The 18,549-nt window shown below is 39.0% G+C and overlaps 1 protein-coding gene across 1 annotated transcript; it reads left to right on the forward strand.

The window, feature by feature from the left end:
• Positions 1-10,086: 10,086 nt before the first annotated feature.
• Positions 10,087-11,481, forward strand: LOC144255409 (sperm motility kinase 2A-like). The gene has a single exon (XM_077800106.1). The coding sequence runs from the start codon at positions 10,087-10,089 to the stop codon at positions 11,479-11,481; it is 1,395 nt and encodes a 464-aa protein (XP_077656232.1).
• The last annotated feature ends 7,068 nt before the right edge of the window (positions 11,482-18,549 follow it).

An 18,549-nucleotide genomic window follows, 5' to 3' on the forward strand; every position in this document is an offset into this window, starting at 1 on the left:
AAGCCCACAAATTGCCCTATACAAGCAAGTTCCCATCTAGATTTTATTCATCCTGGCATTCACTGCCCAGGAAATAGACAAAACAAACCACCGAGTGCATGTCAAAAAAAAAAGAAAAAATACCAAGGAAGGGAGCACAGTAAGAGGGCAGTAATACTCACTGGCTTTAACCTGAAATTACTTATGTAATATGTTACTGTAAAATCAAATGACAGGTGGTGGGTTTGTTGGGGTTTTTTTGTTTTGTTTTGTTTTGTTTGACAATCATACCATAATAAAATCCTTAAGGGTATGATATTCTCCAGTGGGCAGTTCTATACTGATTCCAACTATGTTACCATTACTCAAAACAGAGTGCATCCAATTTTTTTAAAAGCTTCTGTGGAAGCAGAATATTTCATTGTCAGGGTAGATTCAACTTTTGCAAACAGGCAAAAAAATAATCACAAAAGACTTCCGTAACTATTTAGAAGAGATGGACCATTTAAGTGGAAAATACTTGTCAGTGTCATGGCCCTCATTTATTGAGTATATGCTATGTGCTAGGCCTACTAAACCTTCCATGTGTGTTCTCTCATTTATCTTCACAACAACCCCATTAACATTATTACCCTTTACAGATGAGGAAATAAGGTTCAGAGAGGTCAATTATTTTGCCCAAGGTCAAAGAGTGGCAGAACTAAGATTCAAATGAGGACCTTTCAGATTCCCAAAACAATGTAAAGAGATGAAAGCACTGGTAGGTGGTCAGCACAATCTCTAAAGAACCAGCAGTCTGAGAATTCTGAGCCTTCAGTTCATTCAGCCTTTCTGGTGAATAAGTGACATGATGCATTTTATCATATATAAGATACTGCTCCCCAAAGAGACTACTGTTTTATGCGTCTCATAAAATGGCTTTAATAACCATTCCAAAGAAGAATTACAAAGACTCTCAAGTAAGGTCAGCATTATCAACATAAGTGTTTACTGCTTGGGAAGAAACAAGTCATTTAGATGAATAAGTTTGGGTATATTTGTTTAAAATCCAAACTCATTACTTAATAAAGACATCTTTTATTTCCAACCAGAAGTTGAAGCTCCTGAATCCCTCAAGTGCATTCAGGAAAATGTTTCACATTTATCAACCTATAAAGTACATGCCCAAGGCCTATTTGTGCGCACTGTAATAAGAGAGACTGTAGGGACCGACTTAGAAAGTTACTCCGTCCATAAGGAGTAGCAGATTGTTTCCAATCAAGTACACAGTTAACATTACTGGGACAGCCAAAATTCTCCTGTGCTATATGTTAGAGTTTGTGTAAGCTGCCCTACAAAGGAAGCTTGCTCTTGGAAAAATAATTAGATCCATTAGATCATTTTCCCAGCGCCCCTTGCACTTTCTTTAAGCACCGCATGGTTGTGGTTACTTTTAGCACTAGTGTTGGTATTCATGAGTTAATTTTCCTTATACTAAATCCAGAATTCTGCTTGGCTCCCTGCTCCCTCCCCCTCCTCTCCTTTCTTGCCTCTTCAACCCGAAGTGGAAACTGCAGACTCAAACTCCCCGATGGCTCCAGCACCAAGAACTGGGCATGCTCAGAAGGCCAGGCAGGCTTTGGGTTGCAACTGACAGTTCCCCGCCCCTGATTTGCCGCTGCCCCCCTTCCCCCACTGCAACAAGAGATACTGAAATGTTTATCTGAAAGATACGAATTCTCTTTTTCCCAAGAATGACCCCATTTTAATTTCATTTCGCAGGGTCTCTTAGTCTTGCGAAACCACCACAAGCCTGGGAAGACCGCATTATTTTTCAGCACCGGGGACAGCGCCGCGCTGCCATCAACGTCCACCCTCCCCCACCTCCTCTTCCACCCTCACCCCCCACCCGCCCCAACCTCAGCCCCCACCCCCGCACCAGCACAATGCCAAGGTCTCCCAGCAGCCGCAAACGCCGCGACTGCGATAGCTCCCGCCGGGGGCCGGGCCGGAGTGCCGGGCCGGCTGCTACTTACACTGCTCCGCTTTGGTGGACATGGTGCTGTCCAGATGGAAAGGCTTTGCCCCAAAATCTGTGTCGTGTGAGCTCCCTCGCTCCGCCAGCGATGTTGCGAGGAAAAGAGCGCATACCCCCCACCCCCCACCCCCTCGCTTTCCCCCTCCCTTAGGCCCGTGTCGCTACCATTCGGACAAAACGCACATCAAATTGCAGAATTCGGTCCCGGAAGGTTAGGAAATCGCCCCCGGAGAAATGGGTGGGATTTAATAGGCGGCCAAAGGCTTCCTGTCCGTCCCCTCCTGGAGCTGCCCGCGTTGATGTGGGCGGGGAGACCGAAAGAAGAGAGCAAGCTGCGGCTCCTGGTGAAATGGGAAAATGGGCTCGACCGGGGGAGGAGTATTTCCATTCATAAGGCGCACGGAGGGGACGGGTGTTTCCCAGAGAAAAGCCTCTTAAAGTGCCGGAGTCCCCGACCATTTGGATCTCCCATTGGCGTGCTCCGGGCCTGTAAATCCTGCTCCCGGAGCAGCCCCCAGTGTCTCAGCGCGGTGACCGGAGAGGGACAGAGGTGCGTCCCAGGCTTCGTCTCAATCTCCGGGAGGAAGGAGAGGGAGGCGGATCCGGGGCGGGCTGGAGAGAGCCGGGGCCGGAGGGCGACGAGGATGCTCCTGAGGACCGCGAGGAAGGAAATGCAGAAGTAACCCTTAGCATGGCTTTTCCCGGCGTGCTGCGGTCCGTGCCCTCTGCCTCCCCTGGCGGATGGGCTCTCCTGCTGATGATTAAGGATGGGAGGTCCCACTGCCAGGGGCTAGAGAAAGGAGGAGATTTCCACGGATGTTGAAGCTGGAAAGGCCACCGAAAAGGAAGATGAAAAACTGGAGATAGGAAGAACCCAGGTGTGCTCCCTTGCAAACGTCCAGTCTAAATCCAGGCACGTTAGGAAGCCCCTCTGCTGGGGAATCGAAGCCAATAGAAAACAAGGCAATAGAAAAGGGCATCATGCATATTAATAGAAAGATGCCAAAAGAGTCTACTACAAAGTGGAGAGGCATTCTCAACCTGGATTTGGAGTCAGGAAAAATCAGATTGAAGACCCAGTTCAGTACTTACTTCTCCAGAACTAATCTTTTAATCTCCCTAAACCTAGATTCTTTATCTATACAATGGGAAAAATAAAATCTGCCCTGTCACCCAAAGAGTTATAGGGCAGGTCAAATACGATAATGGATGTGAAAATCTCTTTAAAATTAAAGTACTGTCCAGTTGCTACCCATTGTGACCATTCTTCATTCAAATAGTTTAGTTTGTAAACCTGAGGAGCAATGATTATAACAAGTTGATTGAGGCTATAGGGATTATAAATTCATCAGTGATTTTCAACGTTTACTAGATAAATATTTTTCCATCTCACAAAAAAAAAAAGGAATGATCCGTATTTTAGGGAAAGAACATTAAGTTCTATATGATATGTACAAATTATCAAATTAAAATCTTTGACGATTAAGAAAAAATATTATGAACTAATGTCAAGAAAAGATGTTTCTGAGACCAGGAAAAAAGCCCTCAAACAATGTGGAGATTGTCCATTATAATGAAGTTGCATTATGATGAAACAGTGGCCAAGTTTCATGGTATTGCAAAATGTTCATCAGGGAGTAGGATTTGGTGCTTTGGCATATATATGTGACTGGACCCTGCCGCCTTAGGCCTTGGAACGCCAGACTGAATGTTGGGGCTATCATCCTATACCATAGTTCATTCCCTAAACCCCCTCAATCACACCCCCCAAAAAAGAAGTTCCAGTTTTCAGTCAAAGATAAATAATTCTGTGAAGAGCAATGATGGAGAGTTAATCCTGGATAAAAATATATTGGAATCATTCTGAATATGAATATAATGAACATTTCTGAGAAGATGATAAACATTTTGTATGATTACAGGAAAACTGAAGGATTTATTCAGAAATTTCTGGGAAGCTTGAAGCTTTGATTAAGAAAACAATAATTGAATTTTTTAAAGTGTCCTGGAAAAAAGAAACAAAGGACAAAGTATCTATTGGAAAACTATTCTCCCTTCATCTACTTACTATTTCTGCTATTGTCTTAATAAACCTCCCATTGAGAAAGAATATAACAGTTTTAAGGTCATGGACTTTGGAGTTAGTCAAGTTTGAGACTCAGTTCTGCCTCTTATGAGCTGAGGGATCTTGTGAAAGCCATTTAACTTCTCTATGCCTCAATTTCCTCACTCACAAAAGACCCTTATTAGGGTCATATTTAAAGTTAATGTCCAGATTGAATAAGTATACTATGAGAACTAGAACAATCCCTGCCATACAAGTAATTGCTGTTATTGGTGTTACTGCTCAAGTAGCTCAAATGCAAGCAGTCTCTCAGGTTAGTTCAGACTGTTTAAGGCCTTTAAAGTCTGAATCAACCAATTTATTGATACCCTAATCATCAGTCGAGGCTCTCATAACTTCAGCCTTCAGACCTATGACTAGGGTACTTCCTCAACCCAGACCACCTCCACTGCCCAGCTCCTCCAGGCCAACATATGACCTGACTTACTCCTTTAATGAAACAAATATAAACTCCGTCACCTTTTCTTTTCTTCTCTTTATCTCCAACTGGGTTGACCTTTCTGTGTATCTTTTCTTCTACTGTAGAAGCAGTGCCTCTTCTCATTGCCAGATGAAATGCCCTTTGTTTCTTAATCTATACCTCTAATTAAAAGTGTACTCCCATTTATTCCAGAATTTGATCTCTATATGTCCCTCTCCCTAGCAATTTCATTAAGCATGACTCTTTCTGCTTACAAACATGGATAAATTTCCTATCTAGAAAAGCTGTACTCATCATCTTACTGAATAAATGGCCTCTCTTTCTCCAACTAGTCCTGAACTTCCTTACCACTCCATCTGCAGTCAACTCCTGGCTCAAGTAGGCTCTCTCATCAGTCACTAATAATTTCCTAATAGTCAATTACTTTCTCTCTCTCTCTCTGTCTGTCTCTCTCTCTCTCTGTCTGTCTCTCTCGCTCTCTCTGTTTGTTTGTTTTTGGTTCTAGAGATTGAACTCAGGGGCATTCAACCACTAAGCTACATCCCCAACTCTATGTTGTATCTTATTTAGAGACAGAGTCTCACTTAGTTGCTTAGTGCCTCGCTTTTGCTGAGGCTGGCTTTGAACTAGTAATCCTCCTGACTCAGCCTCCTTTTTGGGATTACAGGCGTGGGCCACCACACCTGGCTTACTTTATCTCTCCTTTTTTTTTTATAACTTAACAAAAAATTGTAGTTGTAGATGGACAGCATGCCTTTATTTTATTTGTTTCTTTTTCTTTTTTTTTTTTTTTTTGTGTGTGTGTGTAAGGATCAAACCCAGGGCCTCACACATACTAGGCAAATGCTCTGCCACTAGGTTGTAGTTGGACACAATACCTTTATTTTATTTATTTATTTTTATGTGGTGCTGAGGATTGAACCCAGCACCTTGCACATTCTAGGTGAGTGCTCTACCACTGAGCCACAACCCCAGCCCAACTTTTCTTGATGACAAATACCAGCATTTGAAATCTCTCCCTACTGCTTTTTAAAACTCCCTCTTCCCTTGATTTCATATTGTAGCACTTTTCACAACCCAGGGGCTGGGGTTGTGGCTCAGCAGTAGAGCACTCACCTCGCACATGCGAGACCCTAGGTTCAATCCTCAGCACCACATAAAAAAAATAAACAAGTGAAATAAAGGTGTTATGTCCAACTACAATTAAAAAATAAATTAAAAAAAAATCTTCTCCATACATTTCCTTCTGTTGTTTAGTGAAGGACTTGAAATACAGAAACACAAAAAAATAGAGGCTGGGGGGGGGTAACTCAGTGTTTGAGTGCTTACCAAGCATATGTGAAGCCCTAGGTTTAAAACCCAGCACTCCAAAAGAAAATAAATAAATAAATAAGATTATGTTTATTAAAACTTGTAATTATTGCCAAATTTTACATGTCTTTCTAAAACTTAATACTTTGGGGGCAAGGCCCCAATTTTTTTAATAAGACACCTATAGCACAATAATTAAAACTAAGAATCAACAAATGGGATGAATTCAAACTAAAGTTTTTTCTCAGAAAGAGAAATAATATGTGAGGTGAATAGGGAGCCTACATCCTGAGAACAAATTTTAACCCCTCACACATCAGATAGAGCTCTAATCTCTAGGCTATACAAAGAACTCAAAAAGCTAGTCACCAAAAAAATAAGTAACCCAATCAACAAATGGGCCAAGGACCTGAACAGACACTTCTCAGAAGAGGACATACAACCAATCAACAAATATACGAAAAAATGCTCATCATCTCTAGCAATCAGAGAAATGCAAATTAAAACTACTCTAAGATACCACCTCACTCCAGTAAGAATGGCAGCCATGATGAAGACAAACAACAAGTGCTGGTGAGGGTGCGGGGGGGAAAGGTACACTCATACACTGCTGGGGGGACTGCAAATTGGTGCAGCCAATTTGGAAAGCAGTATGGAGATTTGGAAAGCTGGGAATGGAAACACCATTTGACCCAGGTATTCCTCTTCTTGGACTATACCCAAAAGATCTAAAAACAGCATACTACAGGGACACAGCCACATCAATGTTTATAGCAGCACAATTCACAAGAGCTAGCCTGTGGAGCCAACCTAGATGCCCTTCAATGGGTGAATGGATAAAAAAAAATATATATGGCATATATACACAATGGAATATTACTCAGCACTAAAAAATAATAAGATCATGGCATTTGCAGGGAAATGGATGTCATTAGAGCAGATTGTGCTAAGTGTAGTTAGCCAATTCCAAAAAAACAAATGCCACATATCTTCTCTGATATAAGGGGGGGTGACTCAAAATGGGGAAGAGAGGAAGAGCATGGGAAGAAGATTACCTCTACATAGGGAAGAGGGGTGGGAGGGAAAGGGAGGGAGGAAGGGAAGTGCATGGATGGTGGGAGGAGACCCTCATTGTTATACAAAATACATGTATGAAGATGTGAGGGAAAAAAAGAATAGCATTACCCTAGATTAAGTAAAGAGAAGTGAAGGGAGGGGAGGGGAGGGGTTGGGGAGATAGGAAGGATAGTAGAATGAAACAGACATTATTATTACTGTGTGTATATATGTGAATGCATGACCGATGTGATTCTACAACCTGTACACTCAGAAAAATGAGAAATTATATCCCATCTGATTCAAATGTATGCTATGTCAAGGTCATTGTAATGTCATGTGTAACTAATTAAAACAAATAAAAAAATCTACATACAAAAAAACTTAATACTTTTTGCTCAAATGTCCATCTTAAACATGTTAATTAGGCACCAATTTGTTCATTTTTAGTACTATATAGTATTTCCTTTTATAAATATCCCACAACTTATTTACTATCTTGTTGATGAAAATTTAAATTTCCCATTTTTTTTTCTGTCACAACAGTCACTAATATGCCATTATGTAAAAATGTGAATGTGTAACCGATGTGATTCTGCAATTTGTAATTGGGGTAAAAATGGGAGTTCATAACCCACTTGAGTCAAATGTATGAAAGATGATATGTCATGAGCTTTGTAATATTTTGAACAACCAATAAAAAAAGATAAAGTCACAATAAACTTTCTTACACATGTCCTTATATACATGGACCAGAATTCTCAAGGATATAAGTAACTTCAACTTCTATTAGATACTTCCAAATTCTTCACTGAGGTGATTGTACCAATACAGACTCCTTGCAGGTTCAAATTCTATCAGGACAAAATAAATGACCGTCAAATCTACCATCCCCCCAAAAATATAAACTCTGACTATCTAAAAAATTGAAGACATCCTGCAAAAGACATTGATACTTCAAAGAAAGGAATGATCTAAAATGTGTTTCCACTCCTTATGGCTTTTAACTTAAGAGATGCCACACATAGTGGCTATAGACTCCAACAGTATACTCAAAGACTCTTTGACTGACACAAAGCACATAGTTTAAAGTAAACATAACTGCCAAAAAGTGAAGGTATCAGCTATGACAGAGAGCCAGAATGGAAGAGATACTAATTGTTTCTCTGCACAAATTTCTATCTGATATCTGACCCACATATGTGCAGGGCTGCATATAAACAACAATAACTCAACTAGGGATAAAACAACTAAACCAAGTTTAAGCTACCACCTAAGAGTTATTTTGTATTTTATGTCCCATTAAATCAGTTATCTGCTTTAAAACAAATAAACTACAACCAAAAACACTTTGTAGAGGAAAATAACAGAATGCAGAGTCTCTACCACATAACATTGTCTCGAATACAATCCAAACTTACTAGAAATATAAGAAACAGGAAGCCAGGTGTGGAGACTATAGTTCATCAGCTATTTGAGAGGCTCAGGTAAAAGAATAGCTTGAGCCCATGAGTTCAAGAGCAGCCTTGGCAACAAAATGAGACTCTGTCTCAAAAAAAAAGAGAAAAGGAAGAAGAAGAAAAAAGGAAGGAAAAGGAGAGAAAAGAAATAAGAATTATGACCTATCTGACCCACTGTCAAGAAAAAAGACAACAGAAAATGAATCCAAGGTGGCCTAGATGTTATAGTTAAGAGAGAAGAATTTTAAATTATATAATAATACTCAGCAGAGTTAAAAAAATATGTTCATAATGATTTAAAGATATGCATTGTCAACAGAGAAATCAAAATTTAAAAAGACATTGGAAATTTTAGAACTTAAAAACAAAATTTGAAATTTAAAAATTCAGTGGATGGGATTAATGGCAGAAGAAAATAGAGAAATAGCAAGTAAATTTAAAGATAAATCAATAGAAATTATCCATTTGCAGAACAGAAAGGGGAAAAAATAAGGCAGAATCAACAAAGTCTAGGGGCCAGTGAGATAACAGCAAAAGATCTAATGTATATTGTAATCACAGAAGGAAAGGATAAAAAGACCTGGCAGGAAGAAATTTTTTGAGGAAATAATGGCTAGAAAATCTCCAAAACTAATGAAAAAAAAAAACTTGTAAAAATTTTTTTAAAGGATGAACCCCCAAGAAGGATTAAAAAAAAATGCAGTTAAAATTAAGCCTCACATCACAATCCCTGACTTCAAAATATAGTACAGAACTACAGTAACAAAAACTTCATAAAAACAGACAAACAGATAAAAAGAACAGAATAAAAAATATAGAGACAAACCCACACATCTAGAGTCAACTAATCTTTGACAGAGCGCCAACAATATACACTGGAGAAAAGAGCCTTTTTAACAAATGGTGCTGAGAAAACTGGTGATCCCTATGTAGAAGAATGAAACTAGACCCTTATCTTTCACCCTGCACAAAAATTAACTCAAAATGAATCTCAGACCTAGGAATTAGACCAGAAACTATGCAATTCCAAGAAGAAAACTTAAGAGTCCACACTCCAGGATGTAGGTACAGACAATAGCTTTCTCAATAGGAGAAAATTTTCAGGAAATAATGTCAAGAGTTAATAAATCAGATGACAAAAAATTTAAAAATTTCTGTCCAGCAAAGTAAACAAGAATGTGAATAGAGAATTTACATAAAGGGAAAATATCTTTGCTAGCTACTCTTCTGACAGAAGATTAATATCTAGAACACATAAACAACTCAAAAGACTTAACACCAAGCTGGTCACAGTGACACACACTTGTAATCTCAGCAGCTCAGGAGGCTGAGGCAGGAGGATCACAGATTCAAAGTCAGCCTCAGAAACTTAGCAAGGTGCACTGATGTCACAATGAGCCATTGTGAGCAAGTGTCAAAGTGCAGGTATATAAGAGAGTGGCTTTGGCTGAGTTTTTGTCCACATGTACAGGAAGCTCTTGGTGGTGACCTGTCGGACTCCCAGATAGTTAGCGCGTTTGGTGGTTGGTGGTTGGCGGTTGGTGGTGGTGGTCTTTCAATATTGGTTCTTTGATTTGGGTTTGTTGTTTTGTCTTGTATTTGTTTTTGATTTGGGTTTGTTGTTTTGTCCTGTTTTTGTTTTTGATTTGGGTTTGTTGTTTTAGTCTGTTATTTTTTTTTTTTAAGCTAGAATCCTTAGTTGGTGTTCCTGCTTAGGATGGATAGCCAGAGTAGTGAGAGTAGTGGAGTGGGGCAGGGGCCTAGCTCCTGCAAGACTACAGTCCTGAGGGACCAGTATGAGGTCCTGAGGGACATTGGGCATGGTGGGTTTGGCCAGATCAAACTAGCCCGCCATTGCCTCACTGGGGCACAGGTGGCAGTGAAAGTCCTGCAGAAGAAAGGGCAGAGACTCAGGCTCCTCTCTGAATCGAATATAATGAAGAGCCTGGAGCATCCCAACGTGATCCAGTTATTTCAGGTCATTGAGACCCGAAAAAATATCTACCTGGTGATGGAGCACGCAGGTGGGGGCCAGCTATTGGACCAAGTCCCGCTGGGTGGCATGCAGGAGGAAGAAGCACGCAGACTGTTCCGGGAGGTAGTGTGTGCCGTAGCCTACTGCCATGACAAGGGCATGGTGCACCGAGACCTGAAGCCAAAGAACATCATGCTGGATGACAAAGGTCACATTAAACTTATCGATTTTGGCTTCAGCACCTGGGTCACACCAGGCCAGAGACTGAAGGAGTCCTGGGGCACTCTCTCACACATTGCCCCCGAAATTATCCAGATGCGAACATATGAGGGCCCCCCAGTGGACATCTGGAGCCTGGGCGTCACTCTGTATTTTATGTTGACAGGGAAGCTCCCATTTATGGGATCCACCCGTAAGGAGACGATACGGCAGATCGTGCTGGGATTGTACCGTGACCCTCCCCACGTTTCTCTGACAGCACGGATGCTCATTTACCAAATGCTGACCCTGGACCCCAGGAAGCGGCCCACAGCCAAGCAGATCCTTCAGCACATATGGCTGATGCAGGGTGAGCGGCATTTAACCCCTCATTATCATGAGGCACTCCTCAAACAGCCAGACCCCGAAATACTGACCATAATGTTTGATATGGGTTATGATCTACGCAAGACCTGGATGTCCCTGGCCAAGAGAAAGTTCAATGCGGCCATGGCTACCTACCTTCTGCTCCAGCACCAGAAAAGCCAGGGGCAGGGCTTCATGTTCCAGGGAAAGCCTGTGCCTCCCTTGGTTAAGCCTCAGCCATGCCTCCTGGATCCTTCCCATTCTCTTGTCCTCCCAATAAGGAGCCCTAGTGAACCTGCCCTTCGCATCTTCTCCTTGCCCTGTGTGCTTCCTCTGCCTGAGGAGGCCAAACGCTCAGGGCAGAAACACATCAGGACGGCCAGCCAGCCACCTATTCACTTCCATTTCCCGCCTGCAAGAACCCCAACACCTGGGTTAGCCTCCCAGTCTGACTCTGGGCAACTCCACGCCAGCAGAAAGCTCTGGAAGAGGGTAACTAAGGGGATTGCTACCTGTGTCCGACAACTGTGCTGTTGCATACCACGTGTCAGCAATGGGGTGGCTCCAATGTAAGAGCAGAAACCTGTCAGATTCATGAAGTGAGGCTCCAATGAAGGGGAGAGCTGACCAGACAATACCAGGGGGCAGCCAGAGGACCCTGTTCTCTGTGGATCCTGACACCTTGTTTGGGGCCTCAATCAAGTGGACTCTAAACAGCTGCAGGAGAAGATGTGCCAACTACCTCAGGTGTCTCTGCATGGGTTCCAGCCCAGAGCACTTCTGCATCCACCTGGACATCAGGAGTCTCCTCTTCCCCCACCTGCAGAAGACATCAGAGATGGCTCCCCTGGGACACTCCCCCTGCACTGCTCCTCTGTCCTTTCTCCCATTCTCCTGAGGCATTTCTTAATAAATATTTTTCAAATTTTGTAATAAAAGTATTGTTCCAAAAAAAAGAAGAAACTTAGCAAGGGCCTAAGCAACTCAGCAAGACTCTATCTATAAACTAAAATATTTTAAAAAGTGCTGGGGATATAGCTCAGTGGTTAAGTGCCCCTGGGTTCAATCCCCAGAACTAAAAAAAAAAAAAAAACAAATGACCCAATTAATAAATGGACAAATAAATTAAACATATCTCTCAAAAGAATAAATACAAATGACCAACAATATATGAAAATGTTCCACATCATTAGCTATTAGGGAAATTCAAATATTCAAATCAAAACTATACTGAGATATCAACTCATACCTGTCAGAATGGCAGTCATCGGGAATACAAACAAAAGGGCTATGGGTTGTGGCTCAATGGTAGAGCACTTGTCTCGCACATGTGAGGCACTGGGTTTGATCCTCAGCACCATATTAAAAAGAATAAACAGAATAAAGTTTTAAAAAGAGGATAAAATAAAAAAATGCGGGAGAGGGGATGAAGAAAAAAAGAACTCTTTTTTACAGTTCATAGGACTATAAATTAGTACAACCACTCTGAAAATCAGTATGGAGTTTCCTCAAAAGACTAAGCATGGAACAACTATATGACCCAGCTATACCAGTCCTCTGTATTTATCCAAAAGAATTAAAGTCATCATACTACAGTGATACATGTATACCCACGTTTCTAGTACCACAATTCTCATTAGTCAAACTATGGAACCAGCCTAGGTGTTCATCAATGGATGAGTGGATAAAGAAAATATTGTTTATATACACAATGGAGTTTTATTCAGCTATAAATAAAAATGAAATAATGTGATTTACAGGAAAACAGATGGAACTAGAGACCATTGTGTTAAGCAAAATAGGCCAAACTCAGAAAGTCAACAGTCGAATGTTTTCTCTTGTATGTAGAAACTAGAGAATAAAAAGCAAAAGAAAGGTGGGAGGTGGAATTGGGATCTAATGAAAAAAAAATCAATGGGAGATCAGTAGAGGAAAGGTATCAGGGAATGAGGGGAGAGGAAGGACAGGGGAAATGTTGGGGAATGATACTGGCCAAGTTATATTGTTATATTGTGTACATGTATGGATATGTAACAAAAATTCCATCTATAGGTACAACTATAATAATGCACCAGTAAAAAATATGGACAGGAAAGAAAAAGAAAGAAAATCAAGACTCATCACATCAGATTCAAACTACTAAAACCAAATATAAAATAAAAAATCTTGGAAGCAACCAGCTAAAAACAACACACATTACTTGCAAGGGAACATCAATTCAAACTAATACTGACTTCAAATCAGAAATAATGGAGATCAGAAGACAATGAACTAAATCTCTAAAGTGGTAAAGGGAAAAAACAAAAGTGTCAGAGCTGTAGTCATACCAAGAAATGCCCTTCAGAAAGACATTAGACTTAGACATTTATTAAAAGACATAGACATTTCAGATAGAGGAAAACTAATTTGTCATCTGCAGACTCTCATTACAAGAAATGCTGAAGGAAGTTCTTCAATCCGAAAAAAATATAATACCAGGTGGAAAGGTAGCTCTTCTCCCAGTCTTTGGCTTATTTTTATGTTGTTTATGGAATTTTGTTGAAGAGGTTTAAAATGTAAATGTAGTTGAGTTTACCAATATTTGTCATTATAGTTTTTGCTTTTTATATTTTAAGAAATCTATTGATATCTCTGTAAAAATATTATATTTCATTCTTCAAGTTTTCAAGTTTTACTTTTCATATTTGAGTGTTTGTTTCAACTTAAATCTATTTTTGTGTATGATATGACTTGAGTTTACTTTTTCCCCATGGATAAGTAACATTTTTACCATTGATTAAATTCCTCCTCAACCCAATTTATAATTCCACAACAACTTTGTCACAAATCAACTTTATACTTTTGCATAAAGCATGCCAGCTCTCAACTCTGATCCGTGGGTCTATTTGTATATCCCTGTCTTAGTAACAATAGCTATACAATGTGTCTTCATAGAGCAAGTCCTATGCTTGCTCCTGTCTTTCAAATTTGTCTTACTGTTCTTGTTGGGCCTACCACGTGAATTTTAGAACAAGCATCTAATTACATGAAAACTGTGTTCCAATTTTTATTGGAATTGCATTGAATTAATAGGCTAATTTCGAGATAATATCTTGAGAGTTCTCATCTATGAACATGATTTCTCTTTTCAAACATCTAATTTTTCAATGCTATATTGTAGCTTTTTTATGTAAGGGTCCTAAATATCTTTTGTTACATTTACTTCCAAATATATTACATTTTTATGCTATTTTGAATGGAATGTCTTTTCATATTATATTTTCTAATAAATTATGGAAATATAAAAAGGATATTGATTTTCAGATTGATTCTATGGCCAGAAACCTTGTTAACTTTTCTTATCACTTTTAATACTTTGTAGATTTTCTCAAATGTTCTAGAGACAAATTTGATATCCACAAATGAGAGTTTTGACTCTCACTTCCTGAATATTATAATTTTTTCTTTTTTTTTTTTTGTAACAGGGATTGAACCCAGGGGTACTTAACCACCGAGCCACATCCTTGGCCCTTTTTAAAAATATTTTATTAGAGAAGGGTCTCACTAAATTGGTTAGGGCCTCTCTAAATTGGTAAGGCTAGGTTTGAACTCACAATCCTTCCTGCCTGAGCCTCGAGATCATTGGGTTTATATTGGATAGGATTGTTGCAGATGAAGACACCCACCCATGGGGCCAAAGTAACTGCCGAAATTCTCAATCACTGGTGATTGCAATCTTGCAGGAAAATTTTCAGGTAAGTCACACATAGCGGGCAGGAATTTATTTAGGAAAGGAGAATAAGAGAGAGAAGCTTACAATAAAGGTGCTGAGTAGTCTGGAATATCTCCAAAGAGAACAGCATGGCCCTTACAGAACTGGGGACTTTTAAAGGGTTTGAGTTTCTTTGTCCTCATTCTATTCTCTTGTACCCCTTAAGCAGTTGATTATCCCTTGGTATAGCCATCAATGTGTTTGCTACATGAGTGTCATGATGACCAAGTCATAAAGGGTAGTTGTGACATGGTTTTGGTGATAAGGAAAGATCCTGGAAACCCGGTCACAAGAAATAGTGGTGACGTGGTCTGAAACGGGTAGGTTCTTAAAAGAATTATAACTATGATTAGGGAAAGTTCTGACATACCAGGCCCCATTTTCTGGAAGCTCATCTTCTTTGACAAGTTTCCCACAATTTCAAGTAATAATTCCATCAAGGAATTATAACTACTTAGGTTGGAGAAGGCTGGACGTTTTGGCTCTCATTTTCCAGATGTTTGCCTATCCAATAGAGCTCCATGGGATCTCAAATACGTGACTCATGGATTTTCTTAATACAAATGTCTAATGTCTGCCCTTCATTGTCCTTTCTCCTACCCATCTATTCATAGCTGACTAACCTACCTAACAGGGTCTCCAAAATAATGATGAACAAAAACATCATAGCAGATATTTTCCTTATTCCTAATTTTAATAATAATGCTTTTAAAATTCATCATAATTTTATTTTATATTTATTGTAGAACATTTTTACAAATGTACTTGAGGAAATTTCCTCCTATCATATATATCTAAGTTTTTGTTTTTGTTTTGTTTTGTTTTTTTTGTAGTAGGGATTGAACTCAGGGCCACTTGACCACTGAGCCACATCCCCAGCCCTATTTTGTATTTTATTTAGAGACAGGGTCTCACAGAGTTGTTTAGTGCCTCACTGTTGCAGAGCTGGCTTTGAAATCACAATCCTCCTGCCCCAGCCTCTGAGCTGCTGGGATTGCAGGCATACACCATGGTGCCCAGCCTATCTAATAATTTTTAATAATGAAAATTTATCAAAATTTTAATAAAGATTTTATTGATCAGATAGGAAGAGAGTTAACATATACACTCCTCATACATACACACATAGTTTATTAATATCTTACATTAGTGTGGTACATTTATTAGAATTTAGTTACTATTGATACAGCATTAACTAAAGTCTGCAATTTACTTTAAGCTTCACACTGTTACACTATTCTAGTGCTGAGTCAATCAGAGGCATTATTTATATCTGTTATGGTATTTTATTTCTAGCCTTTCTTTTTTATTCTTTTATAGTTACCATCTCTCTGTTTATATTATCCATTTCTTCCATTAGACCCCTTAGCATATTAATCATAGTTATTTTCAATTCCAAATCTGATAATTCCAAATTTTCTGTCATTTCTAAATCTAATGCTTTCTTTATCTTTTCAGAATATTTTTTTCTTGTCTTTTAGCATGCTTCTGTGGTTTGAATATAGAGAATGTCCTTCAGAGGTCAGGCTCTGTCCACAGATGATACTCTTGGGATGTGCTGTGGCCTCCAAAGATCTATATGTTAAAGGCTTGGTCCTCAAGTGATGCCACTGGGAGGTACTGTGGACCTTTAGGAGGTAGGGCCTTATGGGAAGTCCACAGGTCATCAGGGTTGTGCCCTCAAAGAGAACTGTGGAACAACAGTCTTGTAGTCTCTCTCTATTTTCTGGCTTGTGATGTGAATGGTTTGCTTTGACATGCACTTCCTGTCATCCAGGGCACTTTAACAGAGGCCCAAATCAATGGGGCTGACCAATCTTGAACTAGAACCTTTAGGACAATGAGCTAAATAAACCTTTTCTTTTTATAAGGTAATTGCCTCAGCAATTTTGTTCTAGTAACACAAATCTGACTAATGTACATGCCTTGTATTGGGTTAAACAATAATCAGTGGCTAGGAAAGCTTACTATAAGACAAGGACTCTATAAACTAACTTATTTGGGGTCGATTTTTTGAATTATTTTTTGTTTGTTTATTTCAATGTCATTGATTTCAGCTCTGATTTTAATTATGTCCTGTCCTGTTTTCTACTGCTTTTGGTGTTGACCTTCTTTTTCTAGGGGTTTGAGATTTAATATTGGGTTATTTATTTGGTAACTTTCTATTCTTTTAATGATGGAGCTTAATGCAATAAACTTTTCTCTCAGAACTGCCTTCATAATGTCTCAGAGATTTTGATACGTTTTTCATTATTCTCATTTACCTCTAAAATATTTTTTAATTTTATCCCTGATTTCCTTCTGCTATCCATTGGTCATCCAATAGCACATTATTTAGTCTCCAGGTATTAGAGTAGCTTCTATTTTTTATTTTATCATTGATTTCTAATTTAATTTCATTAAGATAGAATACAAGGTATCATTTCTATTTTTTTTTTTTTTTTTTGTATTTGTTAAGTTGCTTTGTGGACTAAGATATGCTCTATTTTAGAGAAGGATCTATGTGCTGCTGAAAAGAAAATGTATTGGTCACTGATTGACGAAATATTCTACATATATTTATTAAGTCTAAATTATTAAATATGTTTTTTAGTTCTACAGATTTTTTTATTTGGTCTTTATTTGAAGGATGTATCCACTGAAAATAAATAAAATTGATAAACCCTTAGCCAAGCTAATGAAGAGAAAGAGAAAAACTCAAATGACCCACCCAAATTGAATCATGAGGACATAGAAAATTTAAAAGGATCAATTTCAAGCAATGAAATTGAAGACACCAATCAAAAGCCTACCAACAGGGTCAGGTGCAGTGGCATATGCCTGTAATCCCAGCTGCTCAGGAGGCTGAGGCAGGAGGGTAATGAGTTCAAAGCCAGCCTCAGCAAAAGCAAGGCATTAAGCAACTCACTGAGACCTTATCTCTAAATAAAATGCAAAATAGGGCTGGGGATGTGGTTCAGTAGTCAAGAGCTCCTGAGTTCAATCTCCCTGGTTACCTTGACTCCCAAAAAAAGGCCTTTCAACAAAGAAAAGCCGAGGACAGATTCTCAGCAGAGTTCTACCAAACTTTCAGAGAACTTACACCAATACTCCTCAAATTATTCCATGAAATAGAAAAGGAGGGAATCCATCCAGACTCATTCTATGATGCTAATATCACCGTGATACTAAAACCAGATAAAGATACATCAAGGAAAGAAAACTTCAGACCAATATCCCTGATGAACATAGATGTAAAACTTCATAATAAAATACTGCAAAGCACATACAAAAAACATATTAGAAAGATAGTAAACCATGACCAAGTGGGGCTCATGCCAGGGATGCAAGGTTGATTCAACATATAGAAATAAATAAACATAACTGATCACATAAATAGACTTTAAGACAAGAATCATATGATTATCTCAGAAGATGCAGAAAAAGTGCTTGACAAAATTCAGCATTCATTTATGTTCAAAACACTAGAAAAACTAGGAATATACTATATAACTATATATATATATATATATATATATATATATATATATATATATATATACATACACACACACACACACACAATATATATTACTAGGTTTCTTAACTAGGAACATACCAAAAAAGCTATATATGCTAAACCTAAGGCCAACATCATTCTAAATGGAGAAACTTTGAAAGCATTCCCTCTAAAAGCCAGAACAAGACAAGGATGCCCTTTTACACTACTTCTATTCAACACAGTCCTGGAAATTTTAGCCACAGCAATTAAAAAAAATTAATTAAAAGGATATGAATAGGGTTGGGGTTGTGGTTCAGCGGAAGCGCTCACCTCGCATGTGTGAGACCCTGGTTTTGGTCCTCAGCACCACATAAAAATAAATAAACAAAATGAAGATATTGTGCCCATG

Source organism: Urocitellus parryii, chromosome 6 (genome assembly GCF_045843805.1).
Source record: "Urocitellus parryii isolate mUroPar1 chromosome 6, mUroPar1.hap1, whole genome shotgun sequence".
NCBI classification, from domain to species: Eukaryota; Metazoa; Chordata; class Mammalia; order Rodentia; family Sciuridae; genus Urocitellus; species Urocitellus parryii.